General features: G+C 46.1%; 1 protein-coding gene across 2 annotated transcripts in view; it reads right to left on the bottom strand.

Moving 5' to 3' along the window:
- The window catches only part of LOC141056181 (prominin-1-A-like), a 98,538-nt gene that overhangs the window by 54,027 nt on the left and 25,962 nt on the right, over nucleotides 1-18,549 (bottom strand). For both annotated transcript variants that reach the window (XM_073552885.1, XM_073552886.1), the window contains exons 4-7: nucleotides 12,790-12,995; nucleotides 11,545-11,665; nucleotides 10,565-10,628; nucleotides 9,293-9,382 (exon numbers count right to left, since the gene is read on the bottom strand). In XM_073552885.1, the coding sequence (XP_073408986.1) occupies nucleotides 9,293-9,382; nucleotides 10,565-10,628; nucleotides 11,545-11,665; nucleotides 12,790-12,995 (481 nt within the window). The remainder of the gene's footprint in view (nucleotides 1-9,292; nucleotides 9,383-10,564; nucleotides 10,629-11,544; nucleotides 11,666-12,789; nucleotides 12,996-18,549) is intronic.

Raw genomic sequence — 18,549 nt, 5'->3', positions numbered from 1 at the left:
TTAATAAAGGGGATGGGGGAACTACAATACCCAGAGAGATTAGCAAAATTAGGATTATTTAGTCTAGAAAAAAAGACGACTGAGGGGCGATCTAATAACCATGTATAAGTATATAAGGGGACAATACAAATATCTCTCCGAGGATCTGTTTACACCAAGGAAGGTGACGGTCACAAGGGGGCATTCTCTGCGTCTGGAGGAGAAAAGGTTTTTCCTCCAACATAGAAGAGGAATCTTTACTATTAGGGCAGTGGGAATGTGGAATTCCCTGCCTGAGGAGGTGGTGATGGTGAACTCAGTCGAGGGGTTCAAGAGAGGCCTGGATGTCTTCCTGGAGCGTAACAATATTGTATCTTACAGTTATTGGGTTCTTTAGAAGGACGTAGATCTGGGGATTTATTCTGACGGAATATAGGCTGAACTGGATGGACAAATGTCTGTTTTCGGCCTTGTTGACTATGTTACTATGTAATGTCACTGGCCGCCCTTAGCTATCCCCACACTGGTTAGGGGATACACATAAAGGGTTATTCCCAAAACCACAAGAAATGAACATAGGTTCATGATGTAGCGATCTGCAAGTCACCGGAGGGACATAAACCCGATCTCCCTTGTTGTATTGTGGTTTATCTTGATCAAACAAGCAAATTTCCTGCTGTATAACGAGACGGCGATTTCTCCAGTCTGACCGGCTCTACCAAGCCTGACACATTACTCTGTTTTCGGTCTATGTTCCGGGAATGAGAACGCCTCTCTACACATGACTGCAAATATTTTTTCCCAATCTTACTTCCTGATAACAGAAACTTTTTTTTTTTTTTTTTTCTATTTAACCCATTGATACAATGGACGTGCAACCAGAATCAACCTTTGAAGGCTCCGTTCATTTTCTTCCACCATGGTCTCTAGCAGAGGTCTTCCAACCCAGTACCCTTACATTGCATTATTCATTTAGGAACGGCCTTGGGGTTAGGGTCTTCATACACAAAGGAATGCTGCCCACATTCCACCAATTTTCTATTTGTTCCAGCTTTTTTTGTTCTGGCAGATATTGGGTAAAGGAAACGAAAAAAGAAAAGGAAAAAAAAAAAAAAAAAAAAAAAAAAAAAGGGTGATTGTGCATATTGGATATCAATATGTCCAATCTTTTTTTTTTGTTCGTCTTATAAAATTTATAACAAAAGCAGCTAATTTCCCTCCTCGACAAATACCATAAACATACATGCCTAGATGAACTTTCATGTTTTTTGTCAATAGGAAAAGGCAAACTGATGCCAGATCTCTGGAATACCAACATATATCATTGGGTGAAGAACACATATATGGTGCCCAACTATACCAAATACCTACTTACCCATGATGTCTGCCATTGGTGGAGGATCAGGAGGCCGCTATATTGATCCGGCTCGATTTTTCTGAATCGGACATTTCCAATTTTAACCACTTTTACTGTAAAGAATCCTTCCAGCAACAAGCACTGAATCACTCTTCTACCGTACAGATTAATACCTTTGTTCTCGTATATTTGCAGTATTCAGTATATAGATACAATACATAAGCTAAGCCGGAGTTATTTAGTTAAGGATGGTACAGGACGTTATTACAGGACTGGATCAGCCCGATTGCAACTGAAATCAATCTATTGTGCAAATAATCAACCGACAGAATCATTTCCGTAATCTCAGCTACACGTTACTGTAACTATCTGCACTATGCTAGATTCTTTGATATGAACATTTGCTCAAGGCTTAATTTTCAGAAGTCAAATACTATTCAAGAAGCAGACACTCGCAACACAAGAGAAAAGAAAGAAAGAAAAGAAGAAAGAAAAGAAGAAAGAAAAGAAAGAAAAGAAAAGAAAGAAAAGAAGAAAGAAAAGAAAGAAAAGAAAAGAAAGAAAAGAAAAGAAAAGAAAAGAAAAGAAGAAAGAAAAGAAGAAAGAAAAGAAAAGAAAAGAAGAAAGAAAAGAAGAAAGAAAAGAAGAAAGAAAAGAAGAAAGAAAAGAAGAAAGAAAAGAAGAAAGAAAAGAAGAAAGAAAAGAAGAAAGAAAAGAAGAAAGAAAAGAAGAAAGAAAAGAAGAAAGAAAAGAAGAAAGAAAAGAAGAAAGAAAAGAAGAAAGAAAAGAAGAAAGAAAAGAAGAAAGAAAAGAAGAAAGAAAAGAAAGAATCCAGGGCAGATAAGCGGCATTAGGGAAGGGAGGAAGCAATTGCTCCGGGCCACCACTCTGTTAGGGCCCCCCAGCATTGATTGTGTTTACTCATATTTTGCCATCATATTCCACAGCGCTTTACAGGACTTTTGGTGACATCTCTGTCAAGATGTGACAGTGAAGTCACTACAGGTCCCATACAATGCAAAAGTCTAGAAGAACTGAAGAGGAACCTGGCAAATCCTCTATAGTGTGTGTGTCTGTACGCGTGCGCTCTGTGTATACGCCTGTCTGTACGCGTGCGCTCTGTGTATACGCCTGTCTGTACGCGTGCGCTCTGTGTATACGCCTGTCTGTACGCGTGCGCTCTGTGTATACGCCTGTCTGTACGCGTGCGCTCTGTGTATACGCCTGTCTGTACGCGTGCGCTCTGTGTATACGCCTGTCTGTACGCGTGCGCTCTGTGTATACGCCTGTCTGTACGCGTGCGCTCTGTGTATACGCCTGTCTGTACGCGTGCGCTCTGTGTATACGCCTGTCTGTATGCGTGCGCTCTGTGTATACGCCTGTCTGTATGCGTGCGCTCTGTGTATACGCCTGTCTGTATGCGTGCGCTCTGTGTATACGCCTGTCTGTATGCGTGCGCTCTGTGTATACGCCTGTCTGTATGCGTGTGCTCTGTGTATACGCCTGTCTGTATGCGTGTGCTCTGTGTATACGCCTGTCTGTATGCGTGTGCTCTGTGTATACGCCTGTCTGTATGCGTGTGCTCTGTGTATACGCCTGTCTGTATGCGTGTGCTCTGTGTATACGCCTGTCTGTATGCGTGTGCTCTGTGTATACGCCTGTCTGTATGCGTGTGCTCTGTGTATACGCCTGTCTGTATGCGTGTGCTCTGTCTATACGCCTGTCTGTATGCGTGTGCTCTGTCTATACGCCTGTCTGTATGCGTGTGCTCTGTCTATACGCCTGTCTGTATGCGTGTGCTCTGTCTATACGCCTGTCTGTATGCGTGTGCTCTGTCTATACGCCTGTCTGTATGCGTGTGCTCTGTCTATACGCCTGTCTGTATGCGTGTGCTCTGTCTATACGCCTGTCTGTATGCGTGTGCTCTGTCTATACGCCTGTCTGTATGCGTGTGCTCTGTCTATACGCCTGTCTGTATGCGTGTGCTCTGTCTATACGCCTGTCTGTATGCGTGTGCTCTGTCTATACGCCTGTCTGTATGCGTGTGCTCTGTGTATACGCCTGTCTGTATGCGTGTGCTCTGTGTATACGCCTGTCTGTATGCGTGTGCTCTGTGTATACGTGTGTCTGTATGCGTGTGCTCTGTGTATACGCCTGTCTGTATGCGTGTGCTCTGTGTATACGCCTGCCTGTATGCGTGTGCTCTGTGTATATGTGTGTCTGTATGCGTGTGCTCTGTGTATATGTGTGTCTGTATGCGTGTGCTCTGTGTATACGCCTGTCTGTATGCGTGTGCTCTGTGTATACGCCTGTCTGTATGCGTGTGCTCTGTGTATACGCCTGTCTGTATGCGTGTGCTCTGTGTATACGCCTGTCTGTATGCGTGTGCTCTGTGTATACGCCTGTCTGTATGCGTGTGCTCTGTGTATATGTGTGTCTGTATGCGTGTGCTCTGTGTATACGTGTGTCTGTATGCGTGTGCTCTGTGTATACGTGTGTCTGTATGCGTGTGCTCTGTGTATACGCCTGTCTGTATGCGTGTGCTCTGTGTATACGCCTGTCTGTATGCGTGTGCTCTGTGTATACGCCTGTCTGTATGCGTGTGCTCTGTGTATACGCCTGTCTGTATGCGTGTGCTCTGTGTATACGCCTGTCTGTATGCGTGTGCTCTGTGTATACGCCTGTCTGTATGCGTGTGCTCTGTGTATACGCCTGTCTGTATGCGTGTGCTCTGTGTATACGCCTGTCTGTATGCGTGTGCTCTGTGTATACGCCTGTCTGTATGCGTGTGCTCTGTGTATACGCCTGTCTGTATGCGTGTGCTCTGTGTATACGCCTGTCTGTATGCGTGTGCTCTGTGTATATGCCTGTCTGTATGCGTGTGCTCTGTGTATATGTGTGTCTGTATGCGTGTGCTCTGTGTATATGTGTGTCTGTATGCGTGTGCTCTGTGTATACGCCTGTCTGTATGCGTGTGCTCTGTGTATATGTGAGCACACACACGGCAGCTCGGACAAGTGTTGAAAGGTGTAAACATGTCAGCAATCGCCCAACCAATGATGAAAATTCTGCTCATTCATCGGGTGACTGACTTTTTCTTCCGGCATAATCAATTAGTTGTTCTCGGCAGCACACTACCCGGTGTAAGCTGCAGATCTGCTGCTGATAACATGACACTGTATGGGGACAGATGGATCTATTAGTGAGCGTTCTGTCCCTGTCATTGTTCCTGAGCCGGTGGAAAGAGGCCGGGATACAAGCACTGAACAACTTCAATATTGTCGATTGCGCTCATTTAACGGCCTGGACTCAGCGCATGTAACTACAGCACAAGTGATGGTGGAATATGTCAGCATTTAGGGCCCCACTTTGTCCAAAACCGGCCCTGGACGGACTTGCAGTTTCGGACCATCAAATTTGTAATGTAAAGCTGGATATTTTGATTGCAGAAGCAGGAAAACATCATTGTAACCGCACCTTAATATAGAAGTGATCTAATTCTGTAGAAACCACATCACTACTTCTTCCCAGTGTATATCCCCGGAACGCGGTGCCAAGTTTTGCCTCCAACCTTAGTGCGGTATTTTAATTTCTTTATAGCTCTATGGTGCCACCAATTAAGTGCTAAAAATACACGGTGTCCACGGGGTGAACACATCCGGGCTATAACTGACGTGTGTGACACGGCCATTCACACTTTACGCAACCGTCTGATTGACAGGTCATAAATAGAACAAAGGGTTTTTCACTATTCACGTTTGCTCCCTCCTCCTACAACCTCCGGACATGATACAAGACAGAAAGCTGGGATTCATCCACCGGTGTTTAGTTAATTGGTGACGATTATGGTTTTATTGAATGCTCGGCCGGCAAATTACCCAAGGAAGAGAAGCAAAAAAATAAACCCGACGTCACAAAATATTAATGGATACCTTTAGGGCATCGGGGTCTCTTAAGTTTGGGGCCAAGAGCAGGATTTTCAATTCACAAATCACATCTATGAAGTTTATCGGAGCCTACCAATTAGTTTAAGTGCTCATGCAGATGTCTTAGGATCTCGGACCACAATGTACGGACCGGCCGCGTCCTTCCGGACCAGAGCGTGACAGCCTAATAGAAATACATGAAGCCGCCATGCTCCGGTCGGGAGTCTGCGCATTGTAGTCAGTGATCGGATTGATTTGCATGGCCGACTCAAATGAGCCATCAGACTGGGTTCATACGAACATGTTAAAAAAAAAAAAAAAAAGTTTCATCTAGAAATAAAACAATAAAATCCAAAACAATGTTGAATTCTTAGCATTTACAAGACCAATTAATAAATTGCAACATATTTGGAAAATTAGGATGCGTTACCGTTAATCCGTATGGGATCCGATATTTTTTTTTTTGCGTACCGCATGCTGGTGGTTACTATGTCAGGGAGAAGGATTGGGCATGCTGGAGGTTAGTATGTCGGAGAGAAGGATTGGGCATGCTGGAGGTTAGTATGTCGGGGAGAAGGATTGGGCATGCTGGAGGTTAGTATGTCGGGGAGAAGGATTGGGCATGCTGGAGGTTAGTATGTCGGGGAGAAGGATTGGGCATGCTGGTGGTTACTATGTCAGGGAGAAGGATTGGGCATGCTGGAGGTTAGTATGTCGGGGAGAAGGATTGGGCATGCTGGAGGTTAGTATGTCGGAGAGAAGGATTGGGCATGCTGGAGGTTAGTATGTCGGGGAGAAGGATTGGGCATGCTGGAGGTTAGTATGTCGGGGAGAAGGATTGGGCATGCTGGAGGTTAGAATGTTGGGGAGAAGGATTGGGCATGCTGGAGGTTAGAATGTTGGGGAGAAGGATTGGGCATGCTGGAGGTTAGTATGTCGGAGAGAAGGATTGGGCATGCTGGAGGTTAGAATGTTGGGGAGAAGGATTGGGCATGCTGGAGGTTAGTATGTCGGAGAGAAGGATTGGGCGTGCTGGAGGTTAGTATGTCAGGGAGAAGGATTGGGCATGCTGGAGGTTAGTATGTCGGAGAGAAGGATTGGGCATGCTGAAGGTTAGTATGTCGGGGAGAAGGATTGGGCATGCTGGAGGTTAGAATGTTGGGGAGAAGGATTGGGCATGCTGGAGGTTAGTATGTCAGGGAGAAGGATTGGGCATGCTGGAGGTTAGTATGTCGGGGAGAAGGATTGGGCATGCTGGAGGTTAGAATGTCGGGGAGAAGGATTGGGCATGCTGGAGGTTAGTATGTCAGGGAGAAGGATTGGGCATGCTGGAGGTTAGTATGTCGGGGAGAAGGATTGGGCATGCTGGAGGTTAGATTGTTGGGGAGAAGGATTGGGCATGCTGGAGGTTAGTATGTCGGGGAGAAGGATTGGGCATGCTGGAGGTTAGTATGTCGGGGAGAAGGATTGGGCATGCTGGAGGTTAGAATGTCGGGGAGAAGGATTGGGCATGCTGGAGGTTAGTATGTCAGGGAGAAGGATTGGGCATGCTGGAGGTTAGTATGTCGGGGAGAAGGATTGGGCATGCTGGAGGTTAGTATGTCGGGGAGAAGGATTGGGCATGCTGGAGGTTAGTATGTCTGGGAGAAGGATTGGGCATGCTGGAGGTTAGTATGTCGGGGAGAAGGATTGGGCGTGCTGGAGGTTAGTATGTCGGGGAGAAGGATTGGGCGTGCTGGAGGTTAGTATGTCGGAGAGAAGGATTGGGCATGCTGGAGGTTAGTATGTCGGGGAGAAGGATTGGGCGTGCTGGAGGTTAGTATGTCGGGGAGAAGGATTGGGCATGCTGGAGGTTAGTATGTCAGGGAGAAGGATTGGGCATGCTGGAGGTTAGTATGTCGGGGAGAAGGATTGGGCATGCTGGAGGTTAGTATGTCGGGGAGAAGGATTGGGCATGCTGGAGGTTAGTATGTCGGGGAGAAGGATTGGGCGTGCTGGAGGTTAGTATGTCGGGGAGAAGGATTGGGCATGCTGGAGGTTAGTATGTCGGAGAGAAGGATTGGGCATGCTGGAGGTTAGTATGTCGGAGAGAAGGATTGGGCATGCTGGAGGTTAGTATGTTGGGGAGAAGGATTGGGCATGCTGGAGGTTAGTATGTCGGGGAGAAGGATTGGGCGTGCTGGAGGTTAGTATGTCAGGGAGAAGGATTGGGCATGCTGGAGGTTAGTATGTCGGGGAGAAGGATTGGGCATGCTGGAGGTTAGTATGTTGGGGAGAAGGATTGGGCATGCTGGAGGTTAGTATTTTGGGGAGAAGGATTGGGCATGCTGGAGGTTCGTATGTTGGGGAGAAGGATTGGGCGTGCTGGAGGTTAGAATGTCGGAGAGAAGGATTGGGCATGCTGGAGGTTAGTGTGGCGCCCCTGAGGCTTCAATCGCCACAGAGGTACTGCACCTTCTCCTAAGGTGTAATGCTCCACCATCCAGGTAAGGTGGGAACTCCTGACCACACTCCACACCTGCATTCCACACACAGGATAGTTCAGTGGGGCCACCTAACAGCTTCAGGCTGGGGGTTAGCAGAGCACCCCTCGTGGAACCCTGCTTCGTAACACGAGATGTGCTGGGAGGTGGAGTGAGATGATATAAAAGAGTGGGAAGAGTGAAAGTTGTGAGTAGTTGGTTAGAGGAGAGAGACGAGAGAAGATGGGTGTCTGAAGGACGTGCTGCAGCAGGTCCCAGTGATCTGGGCGGCTGGCACGAGAAAGACCAGAGAAAGAGACTGATAAGATTGATAACCTAACCTTCCATAAGTGAGATAGAACAGATCGGAACGAAGGAGAATAGAAGGACGGTGGGAAGCTGGTTGAAGAAAGATAGAGAACCCTTCCAGTCCAGAGAGCGCAAAGGCCGTGGCCCGGTCCCCGAGGTTGATTGGATCTTTGTGTCCGACAACAGACACTGGAGGAGTAGTGAGCCGCTAACGCCTTACTCCCATCATAGACTTGGGACACAACAGCAACTGAATAGAGAGCCGGGACGCAGTGAGGAGTCCCCGAAGCAGGCTACAGCTGTCTGTCATACAAGTAAAGACTAGGAACACCTAGAGAGAGGCATTCCAGGGTAACTAAGTACTGGAGTGCTTCGCACCTAAAGGCGCATTGGAGGAGTTGTTCAGTAAGGTACATGTTGGCGGAGTGTGGAAGGGATAATCCTATCCTGCCTGGAGGTTGGCTGGAGCCCTGACCTGGAGAACACAGTACGGAGGCAGGCAGTTGTGTGAACTGCAAACAGTGAGTAAAGCTTTGGAACCACATACTCTGGTGTCCTCCAGTTATTCCCGCACCGCTACACCTGGGTACCAGCCTCCATACCATTCTGCACCTCTCCTCATCCATTGCACCTACACTGCCCTGGGACTACAGCTCCACCTGTGGGGAGCTATACCATCTTTGCTGCACCACACCATCAGTTCCAGCGGATCCGTTGGCTCAACATCTTACTTGCCAAACACCACAGGTGGCATCACAAACTATTCTAATAAACTTTAACACCATTAACATCACCGCCATTGATATTGGGCGCCCAGGGCCACGGACCGGGTCACCGCTGCTGTGACACATTCCCGTCCCATTAGTATGTTGGGGAGAAGGATTGGGCATGCTGGAGGTTAGAATGTCGGGGAGAAGGATTGGGCATGCCATCGGTTAGTATGTCAGAGAGAAGAAAAAAAAAAAAAAAAGGATTGAATGTTGGAAATTTTATATACGGTCTGTCAGGAGATAGAAGACAAAGCATGTTGGACATCAACATGTTAGTAAACGCCAACAAATCTGATCCGTCTTTCTACAATGTCGTGCGGAGAGGGAGGAAAGCACTGGGCATGTAGGACTTCAACATGTCCGATACTTTGGGAGATGAGCTGCAGTGGGGTGTGGAATGAGCCTACAAACAACAGCTGTATAACGTGCCCTAACAGAAAGTCGCAGTAACATTCCGCAGGTATCCTCAGTGAACGGCTGATCTCTTACCATTCACCGTTGATTGAATCGTATTCAGGGTGTCATTTGCTTGTATTTCGATGCTACTTTTAATCGCCCCTCCAAGAACTGCTCCAATCCCTAAAGACACAATTGAAAAAAAAAAGTCACCCGATAACTTGTAGCCTGATACGACACTTTCCAGCTCTCGGTCATCAGTACATTGATGTATTTGGGCTTCTTAGCTTACATCGTATTTAGAGAAACTTTCCTAGAACAGTAAATATATCTGTATAAGTAGTAACGTGGCTCATGTCGTATGTCTACAGCAGACGGATGCATGGTCTTGTAATGGGGGATTATGGTGGCTCGGTGGTTAAGAGAGTTTCCTTGCAGCCCTGGGATCCGTCATTCAGACAACATCGGTGTGCAGTTTGTACTTTCTCCCCATGTTTTGGGGTTACCTGCAGGTTCTCCAAGTTCCTTCCAGATAAACTTATTAGAAAGTTAAATTTGTTTTGTGGGTTCTGAGATTTGGAAGTGGCATTAAGCAAAGAAATGCTGAAAATATCTGCACAGCACGAAGATTTGTAACGAAGATACCTTGTGGTTTACAAGCAGCTGGAAATTATTATTGTACGGTCGATCTGTTACTTAATGCATTAAATGTAATCTGTCAGTATAAAATGACTGTTCAAACCAAGCACAGGCGCTCTGTGAACCCCTGGTGTGGGCGAGCAGTTCATTGTATCTTCCCACTTGTGTTCGATCCAGGTCTGCAGAGATCGATGGAAAACAAAGTAGGTGAGAAGATGCACTGAACTGCTCCACCATGCGAGGGGTTAACACACGCGCCTGTGTTTGGTTTGAACAGTCACGTTGTCCTGACAGACCCTGGTGAACCAGTAACCTACCACATTGAACAAGCAGTGTGATCAGCGCCATGTTAGAGCAGGAGGTGCGGAATAGATTGATATATAGTTTTGTAGGAAAAGATTTAATACGAATGTGCATTTTATTAATTTCAGACTGAGGAGTCCAGTGGGCGGTTCTATCCATAAATTATTCTGATTTTACATGGATGGTTTTCAATCACTGTTAATACCGCCCACTGGACTCCTAACCACGCAATGAGCCGGATTTCAAATAAAGAAAATATAAGTTTTTCATATGTCTCCCATTTGCTATATATCCCCTCCTCCTGCTCCATAGTGCACTGCTAACTTATTGCACAGGATTTCTAAGCTGAAAACCTTCTGTTAAGGGTCCTGCATGTTGGTTAAGAAGCAGCAGTGACCTGACCGGTGGCACACGTGGACTTACCAGTGATGCTGCTGTTGGCCTTGTTAATGGGAATCTTGCTTGAATTGATAATAAGGTCAACATCCTGAAAGACAAAAAAAAAAAAAAAAAATGTATCCAGGAATGCTCTCTCTTTTGTGTAAGATTGTTCCTCCAGACAAACTTCAACTGTAAATAACAGGTCCCCAAAGTGAGCGTTTTTTAGGAGATTTCTGCAGGTATTGTGGGCTAGGCTTAAAATGTCTCATCATGGGGTCAGAGCTGACATTAGGGGGAGGCAAACTAGGCATTTGCCCAGGGGCCCCCAGCAAGTGGCCGCTATGAGGCCTGTGAGCCAGGGGTCGCTCAATGCCAGCACTGGCTCGGCCCCCCGCGTATTGCTTATTTAACTGTAGCAGCATCATAGATACATTATACTATATGGAGGTCTAGGGGGAGTGCATTATACTATATGGAGGTCTATGGGGAGTGCATTATACTATATGGAGGTCTATGGGGAGTGCATTATACTATATGGAGGTCTATGGGGAGTGCATTATACTATATGGAGGTCTATGGGGAGTGCATTATACTATATGGAGGTCTATGGGGAGTGCATTATACTATATGGAGGACTAAAAGTGAATCAGATTTGTGAATTAAAAGTATTTAGGAATTTATTGACAATAACGCCCCCACCCCCTGAGAACCCCTTTAAATCTAAGGTGTATAGGGGCCTTTAGTGTCTGGGCATCAATGAACACATTTCTACATTATGTCCATAGTTTTCCAGTTCCCTTATTTCACACTGTGGTTTGCTTTGATGCTGTAGTTTCCGGTCGTTACCATCCCCTATAAATCTTTACAGCTTTCTCCGCCATTCTGCTGGTAACCAGCCATAAAAGCCTTGTTCTCTGGGATCCGTGTAAATCCCTCCATGGTCTCAGCAGATGGTGGACTTCCATAACGGAGGCTCTCCAGACGGTCACACTGTTGTGCCGCCTTGGCACTGGGTACTGTACCTGGGGCACCGAGTTCACATAGGTCTTCAGGTTATCCACCGTATCGGTTAAAGACTTGAAGCCGTTGCTGACTGCGTGGTTTATCTTACTGTTGCTATAAAAGGCACAAATGTCGCCAGCCCTGAGGAGGAAATGGAAAACGCGGAGAAGTCGTCACCAGTTCTGAAGTTACAGTGCTCAAACAGTTTTATGGTGGTATCGATGTACGGAAAACGACTAGTTTCAGTAAATAAAAGGTTATTCATTATGTAGTAAAGAGTGACACAATATCCCAATATACCTCCCGGATCACTTCTCACAGATCTCAGCTTGTGGTCATTGAATAGAAACCCTTAATGTTGACTTTCGGAGTAAAAGAATCCTTCTTGGTCATGTGATGGACACACAGGAGAATGGCTCCTTAGGCTGTGTGCACACGCTGCGGAAAAGGTGCGGATTCATCCGCGCGGATTTTGTACAATCCGCAGGTGAAACCGCAGGTCAAAAGACCTGCGGTTTTACCTGCGGATTGCTCTGCGGTTTTTCATCTCCTCAATGGAGGAGATGGCAAACCGCAGGAGAATCCGCAGAAAGAATTGACATGTCAATTCTTTCTGCGGATTGAAAACCGCAGATAATCCGCGCGGAAAATTCCGCACCGTCTGCACTGCGGTTTTTGATTCCCATAGGGAATCATTGTACTGTACACCGCAGCAGAAACTGCTGCGGGTCCGCAGCGGCCAAAACCGCTGCGGAACCGCAGCAAAATCCGCAGCGTGTGCACACAGCCTTATAGTATTGCCAGTATTGCTATCAGAGCAGCTTCTTGTAAATTTTAAGGCACGATCCCTCCAAGACCCTTTTACAACACATGGATGTCATGCAGGATCTCAGGCTCATTCTGTTCAACCTAAGCCTTGACTTGTTTCTCTTGGATGAACATTTATCAGAATCTCTACCATGTAATACTACATTTCCCCAGCAGTGGCCGCTGTAGAAGAAATGCCTAGCTGAACACGGGGCGATCAGTTGATCACCAGAGGATCGGCATTTTTAAAAAGGTGAAGATCTGGCTTCAGAAACTTTCAGCAAGTTGCCGACATCACGTGCGGAAAGTTGCGGCTGGCCAGATACGTGCTGCAGGGACATATAGTATTATAGGATGGCCAGTCACATTTATGTTACATAAGAAGTACGATGGCTACCAGACGGGATCAGCTTATAAAACATCCATGTTTGTAGGTATGGGGACGGTTGGATACTCACAGGATGACGAGAGTGACGCAGAACAGGAAGATATACTGAAATCGCCTCCTGCAGTTGATATTCTTCGTCTGCTTCTGATACATTTTTCCGCCGCAATTTCCGCAGCAGCGACAGCAAGCGAAAAAAAGGCCGACCAGAGTCATCAGTACGATGAAGACCACGCCGATGGCCAGAGCCACGAGGTAGCCGACCTCATACGTCAGCACCTAAATAAAAAGCGCATCGTTAATATCAAGGCCAACAGATATCCATTTATTATAGGAGGTCTATACAAACACGGGGAAAATAATCAGGACGACAAAATGTACAAAAGTATATGGGGTTTGGAGAGGGATTTTAACAAAATCGCTAATGAGCAGGGAAAAAAAAAAAAAAAAAAAAATGATTTCACTGAATCCCCGCCTCTCCGACTCTGCTGATCCAGTGGAATCCAACAGTCCCGCACAGATAAAGTGGTGTTCTCCATTATTGTGACCACTGGTACCGATCACTGGCCTCAGCGGTCACATTTTTCACGGACAGAACAGGACCATGGAAGGCAACAATTGGCTGCAGGGGAACACGGTAATAATAGATACAAGTACAAGGCACCACTGGATCAGCAGAGCCGGAGAGGCGGCAGATTCAAGCAATCTTACTCTTCGGTGACATAGAAAATTTGACAACTGGGCACTTTTATCCCCTTTGCATCCCACTAAAGAGTCAGCATGGAGTGGATAGTGCTGGAAGAGTGTAGGGACACCTCACCCCCCAGAAAATGGTAACCCTGTATGGTCAACTTGTTTCTAGGAGGTGTAACAGAGGAACAAACGAGTTCTAAGAATGTTCCAAATTTCATTGAGAAAAAAAAAAAATAAAGTATTTAATAAACTGACTGTTAGTCTCTGTTCACATGTCCATTTTGATATTCAAATAGAATAAAATGATCATCAATTGGGCAAATAGTAGAGCAGGGCGGCCCCATTGATAATTAAGGAGGGCCATCTGGGATGCGTTTTAAGTTTGGTATGCCAAACTTTTTTCTTTTTTTTTTTTTTTTATTAATAAAATATTTTTTTTTTTTTTAAATATTTAATGGGGACCCTCCACTTCTATTTGAATATCTGATATTATGGATAACTTATTTTGTGTATTAGGAAAACAGGAGAGACAATGTCTGGGCGGACAAAAGACCAGATCCATTGAAAAGCTGAAAAGGTCCCTTTTAAAGGTGTATTCGGTTCCAATCATCCACCCATCCACGGATAAATGTTAGCTAGGAGGAATTATTTATGATCACTTGGACCCCATGGATTGCCTGGATAGAAAAAAAAAAAAAAAAAGGGGTCACTGTCGGCAAGCCACAGGAGTAGATTGGGGCGGTGGTCAGGGGTGCATCCCGCCACTTCAGTCAATGACTGCGGCACCGGTCAGGACCACAGAACAGCGCTATGGACCTAGAATCCAGAATATGTGTTACAGAATGGAAAACGCCCGCTCTTATCAGACGATTCCAGCCACGTGACGATCGCTGAACCCAATCCAGGGTAAAATATTTACAAAACCAAAAGCAAATATGAAAGAAGGTCTACACCTACGAGTAACAGAGACAAAGACGTACACAAAGGAAAGCAGTCAGAGAAAGGGTGAGCGGACACGTAGAATAAACACCCACTACTGCACCCGTAAGCCAGGAACACTGCTAAATCATTTACCACTCAGCACCAGATTTCATGAATCTCTCCCAAAAGAATAGTATGGAACTTGCAAATGGGGGAAAAAAAAAAAAAGAGGGAATTTCCCCAGAGTGACCAATCAGATTGCAGCTCAGACTTTTTGAAGTCCTTTTAAAATAAGGGGAACTGGTCATCACTTTGCACCCCACTAAACAGCCAAAACTGCTTTATAGTGCAGGGGATAATGTTTCTAACTACACTCATAGGAAAAAGAAAAAAAAAAAATGTCCAAAAACGCTATGAACGATACATGCCAAATATTCCCTAAGGAGTCATGGAGGCGGAGCCTCTTTCCTAAATAGTCATGCTCAGCAGCTTTATCTTGGTTTGACAGGTACAGCGGAGCACGGCGCATGAGTCCGATGATTGGGATGATGTAGGTCAGGTGAGATACCTCTAATGGATGAATGTTAGACTGGTTAGGGGGTCAGACCTCTGGCACCCGCCTGCCCATGAAGAGAAGACCCCAAATAGCAGGACCACAAAAAGATGGAGTTTGAGTGGAGCAGTCTTCATTCTGCTTCATGGTGACGCCATCGTTCAGGCGATATGCCACCTCCACAGTTTACATTGGCACGACGGCTCATCTAGGCATTGTACCGGGTATTACAGTTTGTCCCTGGCGAGTTGAGCTACAGAAACAGGTGCAGTCCCTTGTATGGACGAGTCTGGCTCCTTCATAGAGCTGATCGGCAGGGATCCCAAACACCAGACGACCCACCATCAAGCATGCATGGACTTTCCCAATGATTGTCAATCTATGTCAGTAACAGAGAAGCCCTTTAAAAAAGGGATTTTCCATCTTTGGGGACAATTTATTCTCTTACTTTGCATTTGGGGGCCAAGAATCATTTTTGGGATTGGGGCTGGCTGCAGAATGAGTTAACGGAGAATCTGTCAGTGAGTTTGGTTTAACAGCAGAGTTTCACAAAGCATCATAATTGATACATACGGTATGCATCAGACTCTCCACAAATGAATTCTGTCCTGAAGAAGGTCACCTGGCTTACGCGTCTCAGCAATTACACACTTCTATAGAAGACGGCAATAGAAATAGTTTATGATGGCATCATGTGGCGCCCCTGAGGCTCAGTCGCCACAGAGGTACTGCACCTTCTCCTAAGGTGTAGTGCCCCACCATCCAGGTAAGTTGGGAATTCCTTTCCACGCACCAACACCCGCACCCCACACACACTCAGGGTAGTTCTGCACAACCACGGTGCGCCTCCTCCTATATATTAGGAGCACCTTTGGTGGTTCCATGCATGGAACACTGAATGTGCTGGGAGGTGGGTGGAGTTTAGATTCATATAAAAGGTTGGGAAGGTTTAGAATTACAGTTCAGTTCAGTCCCTGAGAGGGTTCAGTCCCTTAGGGGTCAGTCTGGGGTGAGTTCCAGAGGAGGAGAAGGACAGTCAGTCAGGAGAGTCTGAGGACCGGTCCGAGGAGAAGGAGAGACGTAGAACTGTAACCTAAGCATCCATACGAAGGAGAGACAAGTACGGAACGAAGGAGTAGAGAACAGAGAGAAGTGGGTTGGAAGAGGAACCCTGCCTATAGGTTCTCAGCGCAAGGCCGGGGCCCGGTCCCCGAGGTTGTATGGACACTTATGGTTCTGCAGCAGACACCGGTGGAGTAGTTGGCTGTAAATGCACTACTCCCATCCAAGATTTGGGACACAACAGCAACGCGGATAGAGAGCCGGGATCCAGGAGCATCCCCGAGCAGGCTACAGCTGTCTGTCATACAAGTAGAGTTCTAGGAACATCTGACAGGAGGTATTCCAGGGTAACTAAGTACTGGAGTGCTTCACACCACAAGGCGCATTGGAGGAGTCGTTCAGGTAAGGCACATGTTGGCGGAGTGTTGGAGAGGAGAGCCCTGACTTGCCCAGGAGGTTGATTGAGTCTCTACCCCGGAGGACACGGCACGGAGGCAGGCACCAGTGTGTACCACGAACTGCGAGTAAAGCTTTGAAACTGCAAGCTCTGGTGTCCTCCATTCCATCCGCCGCCAACACCTTCAGCACCGCTACATCTGGGTACAAGCATCCACACCATCCTGCACCTACCCTCATCCATAGCGCCTACACTGCCCTGGGACTACAGCTTCCCCTGTGGGGAGCTACACCATCTTTGCTGCATCACACCATCAGTCCCAGTGGATCTGCAAGCAGCGTTGGCTTAACATCTTACTTGCCAAACACCATGGGTGGCGTCACAAACTATTCCATTAACCACCAAAACCACCACCATTGATATTGGGCGCCCAGGGCCACGGACCGGGTCACCGCCACCGCTGTGACACATTCTCCCCCTGACACCGGCCCGGTACCGAGTACCCCACAGCCCTGGGAGGGCGACCCAATCACCACACTTGACCCTTCATACTTATCGTAAAGTTATCAACCCGACGGTGGGAAGAAAAAAAAAAAAGTTCAGATTAATGTCCACACAACAGCAATGAAGTCTGAAGAATGGATCATCAATGTAATGGCTTTATCATCCGTCAATGTGTTTATACAGCTTAGGCCTGTTTCACACATCAGTTTTAAAAATGGAAGAAATCCGCAGGAAAAATGCAGGTCATTTGACCTGCGGATTTCTTCAATTCTGCGCGGAAAAAACCGCAGGGTGAAAAAGTACGTGTGCACTCAGCCTTAGGGTTCAATTTACTGCAAAGGCGATTCTGCTGGACATGCGCAGTGTAAAGTGCGGAACCGGCCAGCCAGAAAAACGTTGCATTGTCCGTCCAGTCTTGTCAGCGGACGCCAAAATCTTGGCGGATCCGCAAAAAAACGGATTCAACGGATGCCCACCCATCAAGATCCGCCGGTAATGCAAGTCTATGGGGGAAAAAACAGATCCGCCAAGAAAAATGGCGGATCCGTTTTTTTTGCAAAACGGCGGATCTTGACTGATGGAGACAATCGGAAGTGTGAAACAGACCTTAGTAAAAATAAAAAAAAAGTCAATAAATAATTTGGGACTTTTCCAGAAAAAAAAAAAAAAAACACCTTTGGTAAATATGGAAAATGAAAGAATACTCTATCCAGTGTGCAAAGTGGGTATGTCAGAATTTTAAAAAACAGAAATTGAAAAACAGCGCCCCTTTTGTCAATAGGTGGTTTAAGGAATTGCAGTATTAGTTTTTATTTATTTTTTTCCCTGAAAAAAAAAAAAATGAATGACGTGGAAAACTCTTCCTATTCATTTCTAAGTGCATTTCCCAGTATGCAGTGTGTTTTAGGTCTTTTGCAGCGAACAGAAGTTACGGCTATTGTTAGAGGTGCAGGGGTCCATCCTGTGAGCAACAATGGCAGAAGATGCAGATTTCCTCTTCCGCGTGCATCAGGGCATTGTGTGGACTGCGGGAAGCCGGGGGTGCAGCCGGTGATTCTGCTGCAAAGGAAGCGACTGATGGGATGGGAACTTCTGCAACTTTTTCGAACACTAGACAGGTATATCACCTATCTGCATGCTGGGAGCTGTAGTCCGCCATCTACTTTAGTGACATTTCCATTTGCCTCCGCTTCCCTTAGCAAAGTTGCCAACAGTTCCAAATTTGGTAGGTCCTGGAGCTAAAGAGGCTCAAAGTTTACCCCAAACCCCTCCCAAGATTGAGCATTCCCGTCCAATTTTTACAGTTCCAAACAATAAAAAAGTTCTAGGGGAAGAGATTTAAAAAAAAACAAAAAAAAAACAAAAAACACACAACTCACACACACGCACACCAAAGATGGACAACTTTTTTTTACTTAAATGCGAGTATTTGGGGGCTAAAAGTTATTTTCACAATAGGGTTTCATTAAATATATTTTCTCACTCTCCTTGTGTAGTCTCTGTGATGCACTGTCTATTGTTGGCTGCAGAATGAGTTAAGCGAGAATCTGCCAGTGAGCGCATTCAGATTAAATCATTCATCATTCAATTAACCCATTTTTGAGCTCTTCATAGTTAATTTATGGACAAAAACTGCATCAAAAGTTAAAATGTGCGGTGAAGCAAAGGGCCTGAAAAAAGCCAAATAGTGCAACATTTTTAAT

This window comes from Dendrobates tinctorius, unplaced genomic scaffold, assembly GCF_039654945.1.
Source record: "Dendrobates tinctorius isolate UK_male_01 unplaced genomic scaffold, ASM3965494v1 ptg000196l, whole genome shotgun sequence".
Classification (NCBI taxonomy): domain Eukaryota; kingdom Metazoa; phylum Chordata; class Amphibia; order Anura; family Dendrobatidae; genus Dendrobates; species Dendrobates tinctorius.
Note: the sequence above shows the minus strand (reverse complement) of the source record. Positions and strands in the feature narration are given on the sequence as shown.